This window comes from Mustela putorius, unplaced genomic scaffold (genome assembly GCF_011764305.1).
Source record: "Mustela putorius furo isolate JIRA1106 unplaced genomic scaffold, ASM1176430v1.1 tig00003949_pilon_pilon_pilon, whole genome shotgun sequence".
NCBI lineage: Eukaryota > Metazoa > Chordata > Mammalia > Carnivora > Mustelidae > Mustela > Mustela putorius.
In genome coordinates, this window is record NW_025422093.1 from 8,202,843 (window position 1) to 8,223,655 (window position 20,813).

The 20,813-nt window shown below is 35.3% G+C and overlaps 1 protein-coding gene across 2 annotated transcripts in view; it reads right to left on the bottom strand.

The window, feature by feature from the left end:
• PHYHIPL (phytanoyl-CoA 2-hydroxylase interacting protein like) overlaps window positions 1-14,902 on the bottom strand; it is an 87,871-nt gene extending 72,969 nt beyond the window's left edge. Inside the window, exon 1 of one of the 2 annotated variants that reach the window (XM_004765656.3) lies at window positions 14,488-14,902. In XM_004765656.3, coding sequence (XP_004765713.1) covers window positions 14,488-14,593 — 106 coding nt within the window. In that variant the 5' untranslated portion in view covers window positions 14,594-14,902. Of the gene's footprint in view, window positions 1-8,597; window positions 8,752-14,487 lie in introns of those variants that run through there. The other variant, XM_004765657.3, reaches the window with a different exon arrangement.
• Window positions 14,903-20,813: the final 5,911 nt, after the last annotated feature.

Below are 20,813 nucleotides of genomic sequence, written 5' to 3' on the forward strand. Positions count from 1 at the left end.
ATCTGAAGAAACAAAAATACTGATCCAAAAAGATATTGTGCCTCTCTGTTCACTGCAGCATTATTTATAACAGCCAAGACGTGGAAACAATTTAATGGATAAACAAAATGTGGAATATTTATGCAATATCATTAAGCCATAAAAAATTGAAATCTTGTCATTGGTGGCAACCTGGATGAACACTGAGGGCAATACTCAAAGTGAAGTGAGTCAGACAAAAAAAGAAAAATGACTTACATGCAGAATCTAAAAAAACACAAAGATCAAAAATGAGCTAATGGATATAGAGAAGAGATTGGTGGCTGTCTGAAGAAATGGGGTGGAGTGGGATGGGGGTGGCATAAGGGGTAAAGAAGATTAAAAAGTATAAATTTCCAGCTTAAAAAGAGTAAGTCATGAAATGGAATGTTCATCATGGTGACTATAGTTAATAATATTATACTGTATATTTGAAAGTAGCTAGGAATGTGGATCTTAAAATTTCTCATCAGGAGAAAAAAAGAGTATAACTATGTATGGTGATGGGTGTTGACTGGATTTATTGTGGCCCTGGTTTTACAATATCTACAAATATCAATTCATTACCTTGTCTACCTGAAACTAATACAATGTTGTCATTTATACATCAATAAAAATATATTTAAGAAATTATTTTTAATGATAAGGAAGGGGTATATAATTTTGTGATATAACATAATATCCACCTTTGAATGCTGGTTGTATTCATTTATTACAGATATGCCATGTTGTATAAAGCAAGATGTGTTAAAATAGAATGAACAAAAATTTGTTGTTAAAAGTTTTGATCTGGTGCCCCTATATTAAAAATTCCTAACTATGTACATAAGTGCAGTCAATTCTTTAGAAATTATATACACATACTACCATACTATTATGTTATAAATATTATAGACTATGGAAAAAATAGAAACAAACTAACAAAATATATAATATTTAAAAATAATTTATTTTTACTTATTACTATGAATACGTGCTATTATGTTGAGAATCTCAGCTCATCATTTTATGATATAGCAATTTAAACAACCAGCTCTAAATATGATTTAGATATCTGGTTTAAAGAGTTGTCACCATTGGAAAATGTATCACAAAAGAATGGGTACATCAGAATGGAGAAAGTACATCAATAGGCATCTTATGAAACAAATATATTTTTCATTTCTCAATTCCATATACCAATTATATAAAGGTACATCATGCACACTCATTATACATGATAGTTTGATATGCCTGATATTAATCTATATATATAAAGATTAATCACTTATTTTTTTTCTTACTTTAGCTGAGATAAAACTATTAATAGAAGTTCTATTACTTTCCTCCATGGCCTAACTGATTAACCTATGTGTCCACTGGGGTTCATACAAAATATACTGATGGTACTTGCATAACACTTTTGAAAGTTCTTACAGTGTAAATGTAAAGAATATAACTTCCCCATAAAAAGTAGTATAGTAATACAGAAAAATGAAAGTAAGCCATTTGCAGACCCTCTCAATGACAGGACAAGACTATAAAAGTCATTTTAAAAGCAAAGTAAATTCTGGGACTGAAATAAGTTATCATATTTTATATTGTTGGTATAAAAACATTACTCAATGCAAATGTTTTACAAAACTACTTGTTAATCTGACAAAAGCTGTTCTGGGTAAAATCTTTTGCTCCTTTTTATTTTCTTACATTACCACACTGAGCTTTCTTAAGAGTCATGTTTCACTTAACAACAGTGCTTTTCAGCAATGCCCACGATAGCCAATAGCCAAACTATGGAAAGGGCCTAGATATCCATCAACAGATGAATGGATAAAAAAGATGTGAGATATGTGTGTGTGTGTGTGTGTGTGTGTGTGTGTATACACACACATATATAATGCAGCCATCAAAAAAAAAAAAACATGAAATCTTGCCATTTATAACAATGTGGATGGAAGTAGAGGGTCTTAATACTAGGCAAAATAAGTCAATCAGAGAAAGACAATTATCATATGATCTCACTGATATGAGAAATTTGAGAAACAAGACAGAGGATCGTAGGGGAAGAAAGGGAAAAATGAAACAAGATGAAACCAGAGAGGGAGACAAAACATAAGAGACTCAATCTCAGGAAACCAACTGAGGGTTGCTGGAGGGGAGGATGGTGGGAATGATGGGGTGCTTGGGTGATGGACATTGGGGAGGGTATGTGCTACAGTGAGTGCTATGAATTGTGTAAGGCTGATGATTCACAGAACTGTACCTCTGAAACAAATAATATATGTTAATTAAAAAAACAGTGCTTTTAACATTTCATAAGAGTTCTGTGTGTTCAAAGAAAAGGAAAAAATTACAGAAATGTTGATAGAAAGCTGGACAAGTTTGCAGACTCCTAGATAAACGATACAAGTGTGAGAATCTAAGAGTGCTTTTGAAACTTGTCAGCACAATTACAATCTAGCTACATTTGAAATGACCTGTAAATAGATGGAAGCTAAAAATCTTTAAATTTTTAGTATCTAATATATACCAACCCTCATAAAAATTTCATAGACAATTTAAGACACCACTATTTAAGAAAATCAATTTGGTATTATATTTCAGTGCCATTTTGCCTTTCTGTCAAATTCTTCTGCAGGAAACAATTAAGAATATTATAGAAATGACAGAGAAACACTATGGTAGGGAAAATAATTATTCCCTGATTAATGTGTTTTGTAAGTTTACATTTCATGTCAGGCTTTCTTAAAGGACACAGTATCTATATTTTAAAGTGCAATGAAAATAAGTAAATACACACATACATTATTTGTGCTAAGTAGCATCATGCATATATCCAGGGAAATATATTTAAGATTTTCATTAAAATATTAATACATTATCATGAAACTAAAAGGACTCTATATGTCAGAAAGCTAAAATTGTAAATTCTTAATACTTCAGGCAGAAAATGAAAAAAATTTCTTCAAATGATTATGAAGTACAGGACAATAGGCTCAAACACTCAGCCTTGAAAAAGTTATGCTACAAAAACTATATTTATTAAAAACAAAGGGTTTATCTAAGCTTAAATACAAAGAATCTGCAAAAAAACACCACACAAAAATTAAGTGTAAGTAAGACTATATCCTATTTAGGCTAGTCATTCAATAAAAACCCTAGAAACACATTAAAATTAGTGGATTCGAATTAACAGAAAATCTTGGAAATATACATTGACCATGAAAGCCTTAGAAATACCTTTGGTGAAGACTTTTTCTTTGGGCTACAATGTCATTATTATTCCGCTAATTTGAATTCCAATAGTTCGTTTATTTTATGCACTGCAGACTATGTTGCCAAAGAGGGAAAAATTACTCTAGCATATTTCCACAGTAAACACAGGTTATCATATACTTAATTCCCTCTCTAGTCAAAATAAGGGAGAGAAAATCTATCAAGTGCAGAGTTTAGGCCAATTGTATTTCTCCCATGTTAACTGCCTCAAATAACCACACCCAACCCAAATTTGATTATATCAAAAGTAATTAATTTTCAAATACTCTTTTTAGACACCAAAAATAAAAGAGACCAGCATTCAAATTTACTTACTCTAATGAGCAGTTCAAGAATTTGACATAGGTCTAAAGGACTGACTAGAGGATGAAGTAAAGAAAACCTAACCAAGGAGAAACAAAAACCCAGAAAACCATCTTTATCCTCAAACACTCTGCCTATGAGACACAGATGGGACATTTCTTAACAGTCTTCTGGTCATTTCCTTCTAGGTATTGCACAGGCATCTGAAACCTAATTTGTCCAGAAAAAGGTTTTAATAGTTTATTATCAAGGCCACTCTTTCATATTCCCTCCAACCAACAAACTACTTTATTTACTGGTTTCAAAATACACCCAGTCTCCAAATTTGGCAAATCAAGCCATCAGTAACAACTCCTTTCTTGTATCTCTCACTTCAAGTTTAATCACAGCCAAGATTTTTTATTTTAACTTTTTTCTGACATTTCTGACATTGCAACAAATATGTTAAATTTGTAAACTGTTACCAAAAAAACTGAAATAAAACATTGGCATATGTCTGAAAATAAGAGAATAAAAATTACCCACCACATACAGTTGATTAATTCAAATGTTGAGATTATGTAAAATCTTTCCAATTTAAGTGCATGAGAATTTAAGTGCATGAGAATAGGAAAGTGGCAGGCTTCTCTACTTACTTTTGTAGAAGTTTTTCAAACAGAAATTTAAGAATGATAAAGTAACACACAGTGGAGAAGAAAATTTTAATGTCTAAGTCAGTTTTTTAACTCATGATCAACGGATTGTCAGAAATATTGAGATAACTATATAAAGGAAAGTAGAAAAAAATTTTAAAATCTCAGGAGTGGTAGCTCCTATGAAAGCTATTGCCAGCTTCATTAAGTAGTAATTGTTTACTAATAAGAATTGGACATTAAGCTATTTCAAAATAGTTTTAAGTTGAAGGGTTTTTTCCTAAGCTAATTATAATACCTGAATAGGAAATTTCAAAATTCATTTTTCATACCCAATTTAGGCAGCTATCCTAAAAAAAGATATAAATGCTCCAAAAGAAACAAGAAATATTTTATTAATTTAAAAACACTTTTTATGGGGCGCCTGGGTCGCTCAGTGGGTTAAAGCTTCTGCCTTCAGCTCAGGTCATGATCCCAGGGTCCTGGGATCAAGCCCCGCATCGCATTGGGGCTCTCTGCTCAGCAGGGAGCCTGCTTCACCCCCCCCCCACGCCTGCCTCTCACCTACTTGTGATCTCTATCTATCAAATACATAAATAAAATCCTAAAAAATAAAAATAAAAAAATAAAAACACTTTGATAAAGATTTAAAATAGAAATACCATATAATCCAATAATTCCACTACTGGGTATTTACCCAAAGAAAGTGAAAACACCTTGTCAAAGATATGTGCATACATATGTTTACTGTATCATTATTTATAATAACCAAGATATGGAAGCAACCTAAGTGTCAACCAATAGATGAATGGGCAATGAAGATGTGATCTATACATATGAGTATTACTCAGCCATAAAAAAAGAATGAGATCTTGCCATTTGCTACACCATGGATGGGCCTTGAGGATATAATGCTCAGTGAAATAAATCAGAGAAAGGCAAATATTATATGATTTTACATACATGTGGAATTTAAAAAACAAAGCAAAGGAGTAAAACAAAAAACAGGAACAGAACCATAAATACAGAGAACTGATGGTGGCCAGAGGGGAGGAGGAGATAGGAATGGGCAAAATGGGTAAGGGAAGTGGGAGGTACAGGTTTCCATTTATGGAATGAATAAGTCAAGGGGATGAAAGGTACGGCAAAAAGTATATAGTCAATAGTATTGTAATAGCATTGTATGGTCTGTGGTGAGCATAGCATAAAGTATAGAGTTTTGTAATCACTATGGTGTTCACCTAAACTACTGTAACAATGTATAACAGCTATATTTTAATAAAAAAGGAAAAATAAACCTTTGATAAACATCTTTTAAATATAATGAGCAAACCAATTTATCTAGCTCTTTAATAAGCTGAAGAAACTCAATTTGATAATACAGTCACAATGTACCAAGCTTATAAATGCAGATAAATTGTCATTAATGAAACTGATCTTTAGAGTTAAGCTTAGTCATGCAAGTAAAATAAATTTAACTGTTCTGAAATTTTAAGAGATCAGCACAAAGGTATGAACTTAAAAAAAATGTACCAAAAATATCTCAGAGTATTACAAGATAGATTATTTTCTCACTGAACAATGAAAAAATGAACTGACTGATGAACAGAGTCCATCATCTCCCTCCAAAAGGAACACTTACTCTTTGATTCAACTTGAAAAAAAAAACCTTCCTATTTCTATTTAAGTCTGAATCAGTTTATTTGAAGAGTATCCTGAGAAAGCAAAATGAGCTGAAAAACATTAGCAATTATCATGATTTATCTGTGTGAACCAGAATTTCCTAGGCATAATGTAATAAAAATAAAATACAGAAATAAAGTGAATGTTGAGGCTGACAGAAAATAGTAACTTCCAAGTATAAATAATTTTAATTTCTCACTATTCTCATTGATGGACTTTATTGAAAAATATTGTTCAGTTTGAAATTATAGAATAGATGTACACTAATTAAAAGCTAATTTTACTTGTTAGAGTTCTACAATATGTTTTTTAAAAAAAGGGTTCTCTAAAAATTAGAAAGTTTCAAATCTACTAACAAGATTCCAAACTCCTAATCATGGCATAAGCTATTTAGCCCTAACTAGTTTTCAGCTTATTTTCCCACAAGGAACATTTCTTTTTTCCATCAATACTAAATGCGATGTATTGCTAGAACATGCATGATTTCATGCCTTTATATATGCTCTTATCTCAACCAGAAATGCCCTTACCCCACTTCTCCTGGCAAATTTTTTTTTTCTTTTAATAGACAGAAAATAATATTGCTTGCTCCGTAAAGCTATCTTGAGAGATTCAAGACAGGATTAACTTTCTCTTCTTCACTCTCTTATAATATTATCACGTTATTCTATTTATCTATTTAAATTTATTGTCTCCCTAAATGCCAGAAAATCCTTTAAATGCTATGATTCAAGTTACATTCATTCATTTTTTTCCTGTTGTTAACACAGACCCTAAAGCTAGAATACTCACAAATAAATAGAAAAAATTATATACAAGTAGAAGAACAAAAGGAAACAACCAAACTCAATAAGTTTAGTAACTAAAAATTAATCATTGAACAATAGAATGGTACTATCTTCCAGTCATTAAATTCAAAGTGTGGTTATCTTTATCAAAGTGTTTTATTCAAAGTGTGGTCTACAAACTATTTATGAGGCTCTGATGAGATAAATATAAAAATTAGAATTAAGCATTTGGAAACTTTATTTGATAGAGATTTTCATGTTTGTTGAATCTTTTAGGATCTTTTAAATTTCATTTTTCTAATAATTCATTTTATTATATTTTTGAAAGATGAATAAGACCATGACTCAAAAAAAAAAAAAAAAACCTGACTCTTTTTCAATGAGAATTTTCTTTTCAAGGAAGAATATGATATATACATAAATTGTTGTAATATGTACAACTATCCATATTTCTCAAAGTTCACATCATCATCTTTTACACTTTAAAACTTATCTATTGGTAGAATTATAACTGTGCCTGGAAATGCTAATGCATAACTAGTATTTCTTTCTAAAGTTATTTACATGAAAACTAGATTTTAACTTAAAATCAGGGCTTGTTTCTTTCACTGCTCATTAGACCCAAAGGCATCTCTGACTAATTCTATACAGCTGTCTGCCTGACCTGCAGTATCTCAAAACCCCAGTAAAAACAGAATGTTTTTATATAAAAAGAGAATAATTATACAATTTTTTTCAAAAACTCTTCTTTTAGTATTTTCAAGATTAATTAGTCTTTACTAATAAAGATTAATTTATTTTCTCATCCCTCTACATTAGGAGTTGGCAAATGTTTCCTGTAAAAGACCAGATAATTAAATATTTTAAGGTTTGTAAGCTATATGGTCTACTGTCCATATGGTCTACTGTCACAGCTACTCATCCTTTGTAGCAAAAAAGCAGCTACAGACAATATATAAATGAATGGGCACGGGTCTGTTCCAATAAAATTTTACTTAGAAAAACTGGCAGTAGGTTTTCAATTTGGCCCAAGGACTGTAACTTGCTGATGCTTCTTCTATACCATAGGTATAACCTATCATGTAGTAATATTAAAAAACTGCTGCCATTCTTAATGTAGTGTTCCATGATTCATTGTTTGCATATATGATGTGCTATGTGGGGACTAACATAACACAATAAAAAAAAATAAAATGATAAAATGAAGCAGAAAAAAATATTTATTTAACAAAACTTCAAAAAAACTGCCATTCTTGTTTGCATTTATCATCAGCTTTTAAAATTTTAAAGACTAACAGATTCACCAACATTCAAGTTGATAAAACAAAATACTGTTTTTCAAGAAAAGCAAAGTAAGTATATTGAAAAAATTTTTGTGCTTTGTCTTTAACAGCGTATGTCTAAAGAAGCTATAAACTTTTCATACTATTATTAGATAGCAACACTCCCACAGGCTATAGAAAACAAAAAGTCAGATTTATTTACACTAGTTGCCACAACCACTATAACAAACAGCATATAGGCAAAAATCTCCACAGAAAAACCCTTATATATTTTTTTGTTAATTTTTTTTAAAGATTTTATTTAGTTATTTGACAGACAAGTAGGCAAAGAGGCAGGCAGAGACAGAGAGAGGATCTCTCCACTGAGCAGAGAGCCCGATGTGGGGCTCGATCCCAGGATCCTGGGATCATAACCTGAGCCAAAGGCAGAGGCTTTAACCCACTGAGCCACCCTTAACCCACTGAGCCACCCTACCCTTTTAAAATGAACTACAAACCTGGTGCAAATAGTTATAATACCACGAAAAAAACTACAATAAAATTCAGAGTTATAATTCTTTTTGTTCAACCCATATCTATGGAGTAACTTCAAAATCCTGATATCTTGTCTACCTTTTTTTTTTTTTTTAACAAACCTGGAATGTAGATTTATTTCATCTTTAGAGTTCAAAGTTGGCCTTCTCCAGCATGTAATCACTCTTTCCTTTAAGGGGTGAGATAAAGAGCTGATCAGAAGTCACTCTAAAACTGGAGTCAAACCCTAATCATCCCTTTTCCACTTAGTTTAGTATTCCCAGTGAAATATATAGTTCTATGAACAATTATCTTTATTATTCTAGAACTCCTTTCCTCGGAACATAAATTGCTAAATGTTTCCGTTTCCAAGGAAGTCTCTTACTGTTAGATTCCAAATGTCTTAATATAAATGTTCTTTTTACTTTACTTCTGATTACCCAGACTTAAAATCCTAAAATTACTCTTTATCACTTTTCGTATTGCTTGAAAATTCAATCACAAAGTTTATAATTATTTTTGGATTTCTTTTATACCCTTGCCACTCACTATCTTTCCATAAACAGAACATGCTGATACTGCCTATCTATTTTTTCCTGTTAAAAACTCTTCAATGCTTCTATACATTTCTACTAGAAGTCTTCCACAAATACTGATTTTATTTCTCAAATGTATGTGTATAAAATAGAGCCTGCTTAAAAAGACAATTTAACCACTGTATAATAGCAATAAAATGTTAAAGAGAAATTTAACAGAAGTGGAAAATAAACTCACGAAAGAGACAAATGCTGTAAGTAAAAACTAAAATGCATTTTTACTAGGGGCAGAGAAGGAAATCAGAAACTGGAAGGATTATCCTTACTGATACAGCAGCTACTATTACTGAAGTCCAAGATAATATATAAAAATAATCCGTAAACTATACTCACATAAAGTTAAGGAAAGATCCAGACTGGGCTTAAATGAGGGGGAATATCAGAAGTGAGAAACCAAGTAAGTTAGAAGTTGTCTAGATAATATTCTACAGAGTGAATTTCTGATTGGCTTACCTAGGCAACAAAGCAAGTTGCCAGTGTTACTACTTAAATCAGTTATTCTACCACTGGAGGGAGTCTGGTCACATATCCTTTGATGTGACTTACACTCTAATAACTTCATCTTCTCTGGAAATGAATTAGAACCCTTACCAAGAATACGAATTGGTTTAACATAATCTGATGACTTTAAAGCTTTTTGTTTGTTTCTTTTAGTTTTTCTTTTATTTTTGTTGTGTTCCATACTCACTAAGTAAAAATTTACAGCATCTCTACTGTCCTATCTGGGTCAAAGAAATGAATCCAGAGGTCACATGCGTGGGTATACATCTATCCTTGGGGAAAAAAAAATCATAAAGAAAAAAATGTTAAATCAAGAACAGAAGGTTCTGATACAAATACCTACCCAAAGCAGCTATCAAGGTCACACAGCACATGAAATGCAGCAAACAGCAGGTTTGAAGTAGAAGCTGAAAAGAGCTTTTAGGATTAAGGCTGACAAGGATATTAGTGATGGATAGATAAATATAAGTAAAGGATAGAGTACTGTAACTGTGGTTTTAAAGTTAACTATTTTATTAATTCAGAATTTACAGTTTCCATTGTCTACTCATGAATTCGCAGTGACATTAAAAGATTTTATTAAGTAAACAAAACACAACTGAAATAAAAAACGAAGATCTAACCGTTGGACCAAAAAACTCCCAGAAAAACCAGTAGTTGCACTCAAGATGTTATGTGGAGACTAATAGTCCATTTACAATAATAATTCTTATAAACAGTCCATTTACAATAATAATCATTTTGTGTCAAGAATTATAAGAAATGAGAGAAAATACTCCATGTAATTATTTTAAAAATCCTACAGGATTGACATTATGCCCATTTTGCATAAGAAAGCTTAAAACTAAAGACAGGTTAAGTAACTTGCTTAATGTAATGAATCTATCAAGAGCCAATATTCTGTCAGAGGTGTCTGATTCTAAAATGCTATTGCCACTATCATATGAATGTCAGTGAGACGGAGCAATGACTACTGTGTTCTTATACTATTAAAGGTAACAGTTATGGGTACTCTTCCTAGATATCTGCTTCAGAAAAATATCGTTAAGGATTATCTAATACAGCACTGTGCTAACTATAACTAGTAAGCATTTCTGTGTTGTAGTTCCAAAGTTAAAATTTGTTTAACTCATATATCAATAGGCATAAAAAAGTCATAACTGATTTCTAATTTAAGTTGATACGATAAAGTCAAAATTAAAAGGCATTTATCTTTTTTTAAATATGTAAAAAAGAGAAAACATTTTTTTCTTTTTCTTCATAAAACTACTGTTAGACACAAAGACACGGAAATCTGTCAGGTCTCTATGCAATTTCCTTAAAATGTATTCCCTTGCTGAATAATATCATAAACTCCATAAACCATATCTAGGCAGTCATAAAATGATCATGGAAATAATACTTGTTAAATGTAGGAAGCCTTAGGGTGGATTTAAGTGCTATACAACAAATTAATTTTGTATTTTCTTCCTTGCTATTATAACAAGAGTGCAGAGGACTTGGATGCAAATGTAAAACAACATATACATAAATCTTTCCCTTTCAGCAAGGAAAACTTTGAGTTATTATATATATATATAAATACATACACACACACACACACACACACGTGTGTGTGTGTACCTCTCTCTCTCTCCTCTCTCTCTCTCTATATGATTTTAAGAAAAATGAGAAGAAGTAATGTAGAATGCTGTGTGTGGGATTGGGTACTGTTCTGTCTTGTCACAAGTTATTTACAGTCTGAAGTATCTATGTGAAGAAACAAACTGGAAATGGATTCCCATATTATCAATGCTTCCCAATCAGCAATTAATTATTTTTTTCCTTCAACTTCCTTGGAAAATCTATAGTTAAAATAGATCATATATGCAACTTGAGGATACTTCAACACAGCAGAGAAGGAGGAACAGAAACACTCTCCTACTTGAAAAGAGATTACAGAAAGTACTAGATCTATAGCACACATTCAGAGGTTTCCTAGTAGAAGTTTATCCAGAATCCTCATTTTGAACAAGTGACAGGTAGGCAGAGACCATAAACTGGCAACTAAAGCACACATGCCAAGGATAAAAGTACACATGAAACAACATCTGTGTAGAAGAACCCTCTTAATTAATTAAAAAATCCAATTGTGTGACCACTTGGATTCTATTCCAAATTCTTCCAACTGTTAAATATTTGGAGAAACTATTAAAAAAGGAAACATTGTGAATTATTGCTAATTATGTAAATGGATTAATTTATAAGAAAATAACAAGTGGAAGAAAAAACATACAAAAGCTAAGGAAACATAAGAGAGGCATACAGTTTACCAGCAGCTACAACTCTTAATTGATGAAATATATGAAACATTATAAAATTAAAAACATCTTTAAGTGGAGAGAAACATATATTTAACAGTAGTATTATATTTCCCATTCTATCTACTTCCAAGAAATTTGTGCTCATTTTTTTCCAATACCAGATTAATGGTAGAATACAGTAAAGAGCAAACAAAATAAATGTATTTCTATGACCATAAAATTATGAAAATTTAGCACTTTTTATGTACTTGAGCATATAACAGATCTTCTGCCACATCTTAATCTTTCTGTTACATAAACAGAAAGAAAATACTGAGACTGAGAGGAAGTGAAGGGAGTACATAATACCTAGCTGAGTATTTCTCAATATAAGATTATGATAAATAAGGTCTGACAAACTCAATGCAACATTTTTAAATTGTTCTGCAAAAAAAATAAAAACTAATTCTGGAATTGACATGTAGAGTCACAAAATAAAAAGTTAGACATTTAATAAAATCTTTATACAAGCTATTCCTAATTTCTAATATTTTTAATAGAAAAGTTAGCTCTTTGTATTTGTTGATGTATTTTATAAAATGAAACCCTATTAATCGATGTTGAATCATTAGAAGTCTGCAAATAACTTATTTTCATGGATACTGCTAAGTGCCAGCACCCCCCTATTAAATGTTACATAATTTGTTCACTTTGCAGGATTCATAATGTGAAGTGAAACAACTAAAAAATATTACCAAAATAAAATAGCTACTACTCTACGAGAAGAAACCACACAAATGAAGCACTAGTTTTTGTTACCGTTAATTCTGTAAACTTCATAAAAAAAAAAAGCAACTTTATTTCCCCTGGTATCTTTGAAAATGTGGTAAACGCAATTTTCAGTATTAAGATTATGGGGTTCTGAGGAGTAATAATGAATTGCAGTTATTTCCAATAACTACAGTAATAAGCTTTTGATAAATCACTAAAGTAAATGAAAATGAAATCTACTTTTACTAGATTCTTGGTTTTCTGTCAAACCAATATAGGAAAATCAAAACATTTATAATGGTAACACCAGAAAAAGTCATCTCACAAAAGCATAAACTAAAACCCATAAAATTTCATATGTGGTATATTAAAAATAATCTCTATAGTTTAATAATGCCAATTTATATATGGACTATCAAAATGATTACTTTTTTAAGATGCTATAAATATGTGTACCTAATACTATGGTGACCTAAGGATAAAGGAATTATAAACAGCTTTTGCAAGAGTATTTATTTATCAATACTATACCTTTTCCTTTACAGTGGCTTTGGCTTCAAAGGTCAATTATTCTGTGTCAAAGGTCAATTATTCTGTGTTATTAATAAACACGAATTCAGTGTTCAGTTAACCTAAACTATACTATACAGCAACACCTTATCAAGTTATTTGAATGACTTTAGAAACAAGACCTCTGCTCCCTATTTGGGTAACATACTGATAAATTTTTTGACCTTATTGTGAGCACACTAGTATTTCTACATAACCTTGGTTAAAAAATATTTTTAAATCATCGTCTCTATACACTGTTAATCACTGATTCCATTAATAGTCCAAAGTGTTCAGACTCATCTTGACAACAAGTAAATTGTTTTTCCTTTGTCAGATGTTCAATTTTACAATTATTTGGCCAATCAACTATTAATCAGAGACTCTTTTACAAATGAAGTTTTATTCTACATCACTGAAATAGCACCGACTCTTGAACTACTCCATATAACCCAGAAGCACTACAAGCTGGCCATATTGCACACAGTACTAGCTTATCTCTTTAACGCTCAAACCTGTGTTCGATCACTTCCTTCTTTAGGAGACTGCCAACTTTACCAATAGAATAAGCTATATAATATCAAGACACAATGGTGAGAACTCGCCACATATTCTGTACCACAGCAGATATATTAGGCCACTTCTTTACCGATTTTTGGCAGTTTCTGAATCACACAGCCCCAAGCCGCGAAGCCTGTGGCTGTCCTTGGTGCTGAAACGCACTCTTTCCCCACCACCCCGGCGCCCCTTCACTGAAAAACCGTCACCCCCCCCCATTTGAGAGCATTAAAAGACTAATGAATTTGGGGGGTCTAAAGAGGGAAGGTTTAAAAAAGGAAATGATAAGTTTCTGGGCTGAGAATGCTAACTAGCGTGTGCGGGTGGAGAGGGAAAAGAAGGGGGTACTAAAAGCACCCAGAGGGCATTTCCCCTTTGGTTCGGGTAGACAGACCCTGGAGCCCCGGACTGCGGCACGATCGGAAACGCCTCGTCCCGGGCAGAAGCGGCAGGCGGGAACGGCGCCCTCGCCCGGGCAGCTCCTCTGAGCGGGACCAGGCGGGCGAGGACGCCCAGGGGCGCCGCGGCCAGATACTAACGCGACTTTCCGCGCCAACGAGCGAGCCCCGGGGTCCTTTTGTTTCTAGCGTCTGAGGGGAGGGCGGATGAGCGGAGAGGAGCCCACCTGTATTTATTTGGAAGGGGGGACAACAAAAGACCCTGATGCCCCGGCGAGCAGGGTGGGCAGAGTCGGGGCGGCCGTGGCGACTGGCCGCGGGCTCGGCCCCTTTCCTTACAGCCCCCGTCGCTCTTACCGTCCCGGTCGCACAGCTGAATGGCCTCCAGGCTGAGGTTTTTGATCACCTCCTCACAGGGGCTGGTGGGGCTGTTGAGGGTATGATCCAGGCGCGGCACCTCCATTTTTCCAACTCCCTTCTCAAACCCGCCTGCTTCGTATCCAGGCTCTCCGGGTGGACGGGGTGGGAGAGAAGGGCGGGAAAGGGTAGGAAGTGGCGGAAGAAGGGGGAGGAGGCCTGGGAGGCGGCTCCGAGGGGCCGAGGCTGAGCCTCCGGGCTAGAGAGCCGAGGCCGAGGGGACGGCCGAGGCAGGAGCCGCGGGGAGTGTGAGGCTCGGAGAGACCGAGAGGGGACCCGACGCGAGAGCGGGAGGCGCGCGCTCCCAGCGGGGAGGGGACGCGTAGCGCGGGGAACGTGAGGGAAAAGGCCCGGCGCGCGCACGCGCGCGAAAGGACGCGCCCACCTGCTGGCGCGCGGCGCTCCTCCTTCCCCGCCCTTCCACGCGCACGCGCCCCCTGCTGCCCTCACGCCTCAGCCACCGCAACCCCAGCGCGGAGTGTCGGGCGGCGAGCGCCGGGAAACGGCGGGCTGCTGTGGGGTATGGTGTGCTGGCTTTGCCCTCTTTTCTGGTGAGGGTGGTTTCTTGTCCTTCCCCTATTCACAGGGTCAGTTGCACCCAGGTTGGCTCTGGGGAGTCTGCACGGGGAGGTGAGAAGAAGCAGATTGGTTTTTATGAAGGACTGGAAAAATATGGGTCCAGATCCTTTGTATCCTTGTTCCGGAGCTCCCGGGTTGCCTTCCCACTCGAGGTCTAGAGCTACTCCCCTCCAGGCCCGTGTTTGCTCCGCCGGGCATTTCTCAGAAACAGCTGCGTCTCTGTGAGAGATGAGGGGATTAACTGAGGAGTGTCAAGGTTTATGGACACAATTTTGGTCAGCCCGAAGGAGGGGCAAACATGGGAATTCAGAACTGCCAGAAAGGTGAGGGAATGAGGAGATGCCAGCCTGCTGGAAAAGCAGCTCGAATGCTTCGGACTGACAACCACTAATCTTTCAGCCTTCAGTCAAGCTAGATCGATCGATCAATCCATCCACCCTTCCTTCCTTCCTTTCTTTTCTTCCTTCCTTCCTACCTTTAACAAAAAAAGTATTAAATGTTTACTCTGTGGGGCATTGTTTGGGGCTCCAGTGAAGGGGGGGTGGGGAACAGTACCTGACTTCATGGATATGGAAAGATCCTTTTTTAATGGAAAATCTACTTTCTCAACGTACCTTAAATTTGTCTGCCCATTCTTTTTAATGGCAGTTAGTATTCTGCAATGCACTTAGTGGTGGTGAAAATGTTTTTAAAATAAAGTAGATATAGGTCACAGCCTGTTGACCTCTCTTGCCATTTGAGTCTTTGGAATAGTTTTTAGTCGTGTTGCTATCTTAGAATCAGAAGAGTGCCCGCCCCAGTCTCTTCCTTTTTTAGTGTATATGCTTGCTGGAAATTAAAGTTCCTTTTTATTGATTTTCCAATTTCAAACATAAATGTTATCCAATAAAATAACAATTTACATACAGATTGCTGTATGCTACCCTTTCTAGTCACATCCTTCTAGCCATAACATGACTAAGTCTAGTTAATTGAAGCCTCATAAAACAGAACGACCAGCTTAAGGTAAAATAAGCCTGTGAGGAAACTTGGCACAACTGCAAGTTGATAAAAATCTGTGGAAGATAATTGGGTATCTTAAAGTAAAATACCCTCATTATCAACTTAGGTATTAATGAAGATGGATCTCCTTCTTATAGTTTGAGAGAATTCTTGTGGCAAGGTAGGGGGTGTCCCCAGGGAAAGGATAAATTATCACTTGTCAAGAAATATGACAAGATGGCACTTATTGGTGAATTTCCTGTGTTCTAAAAACCTGGCTTTGGAGAAACAGAAATTGATATTGTCAGCTGAGCCACAGTAGTTTGGTCTTTCAGAGTAGTATCACATTTACAAATTTCAAAAGGAACTCTGTAGATTACAAATTTATTGATTTACAGGTGAGAAATATAATTCATATGTATAAGTAAAGCTATAACTCACACAAATATTTTTGCTATGTCCTTGAACAATATGCTAGATGTTGGAAATTTTGCGTTCAAATCTATTAGGAAATACAAACATTGGAAAAGGAAAATTATGGTGAGTGTTATGAAAGAGGAATCATAGAAACTTGTGAAGCAAACACAGGGGTTCTAACCTTGTCTGGTTAGTCAGGAAAGCCTTTAAAAAATTATTTAAAAGGAACAGGAAATTATGGGAGGGCTCTAAAGGGGAAGTTAGCATGATCAGATTTGTAGGCCAGAATATTTGTATAATAGGAAAAAGGGATAATGTTTTAAAAAATATTAATGTGACTTTGGGTATAAGACCTATTCAATCCAAAGCATCTTTCTGCTAAGGATTTAGATTATTATATAATTAACTTAAGAGTTAATATTTCACTTTTGACATTCAGCATAGGATATCTTTTCAAATAAATTGTTAGGATTCAAATCAATGCATTGTCAAAAGATAAAATATAGATTTGTTTATGGCTTAACATACCAAGGCTAGGCCTAGTGGTCAAAACAATCTAGTTTATCCCACAGTGAAGATAAGCTATCCCAATCCACAATAAAGGCTTAAGCCAGAGATTGGTATGAGGAAGATGATGGCTATGAGATAGGTAAAGTAGGGAAAATTCTATTCTTTTTGGTTCAGAGAATAATGGAAAAGAAGTAGAAGAGCTAAGGAATGACAACGAGGAATGTTTTTACTCACTTGTACATTGAGGATGTGAGATGAGGGATTGTAGCTTTCAAAATATCCAGATAGGTATGGGAAAACTCAAGGACAGAGAAATTTCTGTCCTAGTTCTTAGATCTTTGGGATGATATCACCTGGCCAGGCTGAGGGGGACCACATTCAAGTAACCTTGAACAAAGCATCATAGCCAGAGGACGGGCAGGAATTTACTTTCCAGAACTGCTAAAAGTTCCTGTATACTCAGGAAGTAGTTGAGTTGAGATCTAGTCAGCCTGCTGTGAAAGCTGATTCTAAAATGCAAGATAATATTCTAGCAAAAACTGCAGAATGGACTTTCTAGACTAGGGATGTCTAAAGTATTTAAAAAAAAAAAAAAAAGACGTCAGTCTTAGAGATGTCTACCAGGCCCTGACCAAACTGAAAAAATATAGGCCATGAGTTTCTCGAGCCAGCAACTTCAAGTGAAAGGCCAGAAGAAATTAGGCATACAAGAGATATCACCACAGAAATCAGAGGAGGCAAAAGACATTCCATTCAAATCCAGTGACCCTTTGTCTCAGTGCTTCAAGGTAATGGAAGCTCTCCTCTACCGATATTCCCAAATACCATGTAAAATAATATGTAGGGGAAAAGGTAAAAACCCCAAAGACTAAGGATCTAACCTAAAAAGATGGGCTTTACTCTAAAAGGGTAAATAAAATATTGATTAAAATATTGATTGAATCTAGGTTCCTATATTAGACTAAAAATACATTTTTATCTTCCCCTTTATTTCAGTGAGTGAGATTTCATGAAGATGACCAAATATATTTTAGAGAAAATGAAAATTCTAGGAGGAGGAGCAGGATGGTGGAGTAGAGACCTAAGTATCATCAGGTCCCAGGAATTAAGCTAAATAGTTATCAAACCACTCTGTACAGCTACAAACAACAGGAGAGAGAAGAAGGGAGAGCAGCAATTCTAAGAACAGAAAACTGACCACTTTCTGGAAAGTAGGATGTGCAGAGAAGTGAATCCAAGGCAATTTGGGAAGATAGATTGCAGGGTTAGGGGCAGGCTCCTGGCAAGTGAGAAAGCAGCAGAGGATAAAATTGTAACTTTTAGAAGTTTGCTGCTCTGAGGGATGTTGCTCCAGAGGCCAAGCGGTGGGTGAAGTCCTCATGGGGACAGTGTGGTCTCAGGACCTGTGGGGTGACAAAAAGAACAGGGGTGTCTATGTGTGTCAGAGCTTCCAAGTATCAGAGTGGGGAAGCCGGCTGCAGAGTCGGAGCCGAGGAGTGGGCTCTCAGCTCAGGATTACCTTAAATCGTGATCCACGGCACAGTCGGGCCACTGCTCTTCAGGCAGTGACCCAACAACCAGCAAATCTGGGGAGACTCACCTTCTTCTTCCAGGAAGAGCAGTTCAGGAGCCTGCTACAGGAATCAGCTAGGTTTGGAGCCTACAAACGGGGCTATGCACCAGAGATAAATATGCTCAGTCATAGGCTAGGTGAGCTTGGAGTGTGGCTGGAGACCAGGGAGATGGGAGGGATTGACTATTTTTCTCAGAGGGTGCATTGGGGAGTGGGCCCAGTGGGGCCTACAGGCCAGAGATTGGGAGGCCACCATTTTCATTCCCACCCTCCAAGGTTGTACAGAAGTCATTAGGGAACAAAAGCTCCCGAGACCACAAAAAAACCAAGCAGATTACTTAGCCTGGCCCTTGGCAAGGGCCATGCAATTTGATCTCAGGCAAAGACATTTGAGAATCACTGCAACAGGCCCCTCCGCCAGAAGATCAGCAAGAATGTCTAGCCAAGACCAAGTTCACCAATCAATGAGAACTGCTGAAGTTCAGACATACGGGAAAGCAGTACATGGAATTCATGGCTTTTTTCTCATGATCCTTTAGTTTTTCAAAGTTAAATTATTTTTAATTTTATTTTTTTCTTACTCTACTTTCAAATTTTTTCCTCTTTCCTATTTTAACATTTTTAATTATTTTATCAATACCTTTTTAAAAATATTTTTATTTTCATTGTCAGAGTCATATTTTATCCCTTCATTGTATTTAACCTTATTTTCTGTATAAATATAGGTTTTTTTTCTTTAAAATTTTGGGATATAATTTCTTCTAATAAATCAAAATATACACTAAATCTAGTGCATGGCTTTGTTCTAATCTCCAGCCAGTTCACATTCTTTCCTTTTTTTTTTTCTTTTATCAACCAACTTTTTATCTTATCAATTCTTTTTTTAGAATCATTTTTAACGTTCATCTTTACAGTCATATTCCATCTGTTCATCGTGATACCCTTATTTGTGTCTGTGTTTGTGTGTGTGTGTGTATATATATATATATATATATATATGTATAAAGTTTTTCTTTCTTTAAAATTTGGGGGGGGTTAGTTTCTTCTAATAGACCAGAATACTCCCAAAAGCAAAGATGTGTCTCTGTTCAATTCAGCTGTCTAATATATACATACATATATATATGTATATATATTTATATATATATATAATTTACATATTTTTTTCTTTTATCCCCCTTTATTTTTCCCCTGATTTCAGGACTCTACTGATTTCATTAGTGTACCTTTTTTCTGGCGTTATTGCTACCCTTTAAGTATTTTATTCTCTCATTCATCTATTCTTTTTTGGGGGGGGGATTTTATTTATTTATTTATTTGACAGAGAGACAGATCACAAGTAGGCAGAGAGGCATGCAGAGAGAGAGAGAGAGAGGGAAGCAGACTCCCTGTTGAGCAGAGAGCCTGATGCAGGACTTGATCCTGGACCCTGGGATCATGACCTGAGCTGAAGGCAGAGGCTTTAACCCACTGAGCCACCCAGGTGCCCTCATTCATCTGTTCTTATTTGGACAAAATGACAAGGTGGAAAAACTCACCATAAAAAAAAGAGAGAGAGAGATAGGCAGTACCGATAGCTAGGGACCTAAACAATATGGACAATAGTAATATGTCAGAACTAGAACTCAGAATGACAATTATTAAGGTGCTTGCTGGCATTGAAAAAAGCATGGAAGATATTAGAGAATCCTTTTCTGGAGAATTAAAATCCCTTTCTGAGAAATAAAAAAACTAAATAAACTCTAACCGAGTTGAAATAAAAAAAGCTATTAATGAGGTTCAATAAAAAATGGAGGCTCTTACTGCTATGATAAATGAAGCAGAAGCGAGAATTAGTGAAATAGAAGACCAAATGATAGAGAATAAAGAAACTGAGCAAAAGAGAGACAAACAACTACTGGACCACAAGGGAAGAATATGAGATATAAGTGATACCATAAGAAAAAACAATATTAGAATAACTGGGATGCCAGAAGAAGAAAGAAAGAGGGGGCAAAAGGTATAATGGAGAAAATTATGACAGAGAATTTCCCTATTATGGCAAAAGGAACAAGCACCCAAATCCAGGAGACACAGAGAACCACCCCTAAAAATCAGTAAAAATAGTTCAATACCTCATCGTCTAATAGTAAAAATTACAAGTCTCATTGACAAAGAGAAAATCCTGAAAGCAGATCAGGACAAGAGGTCTGTAACCTACAATGGT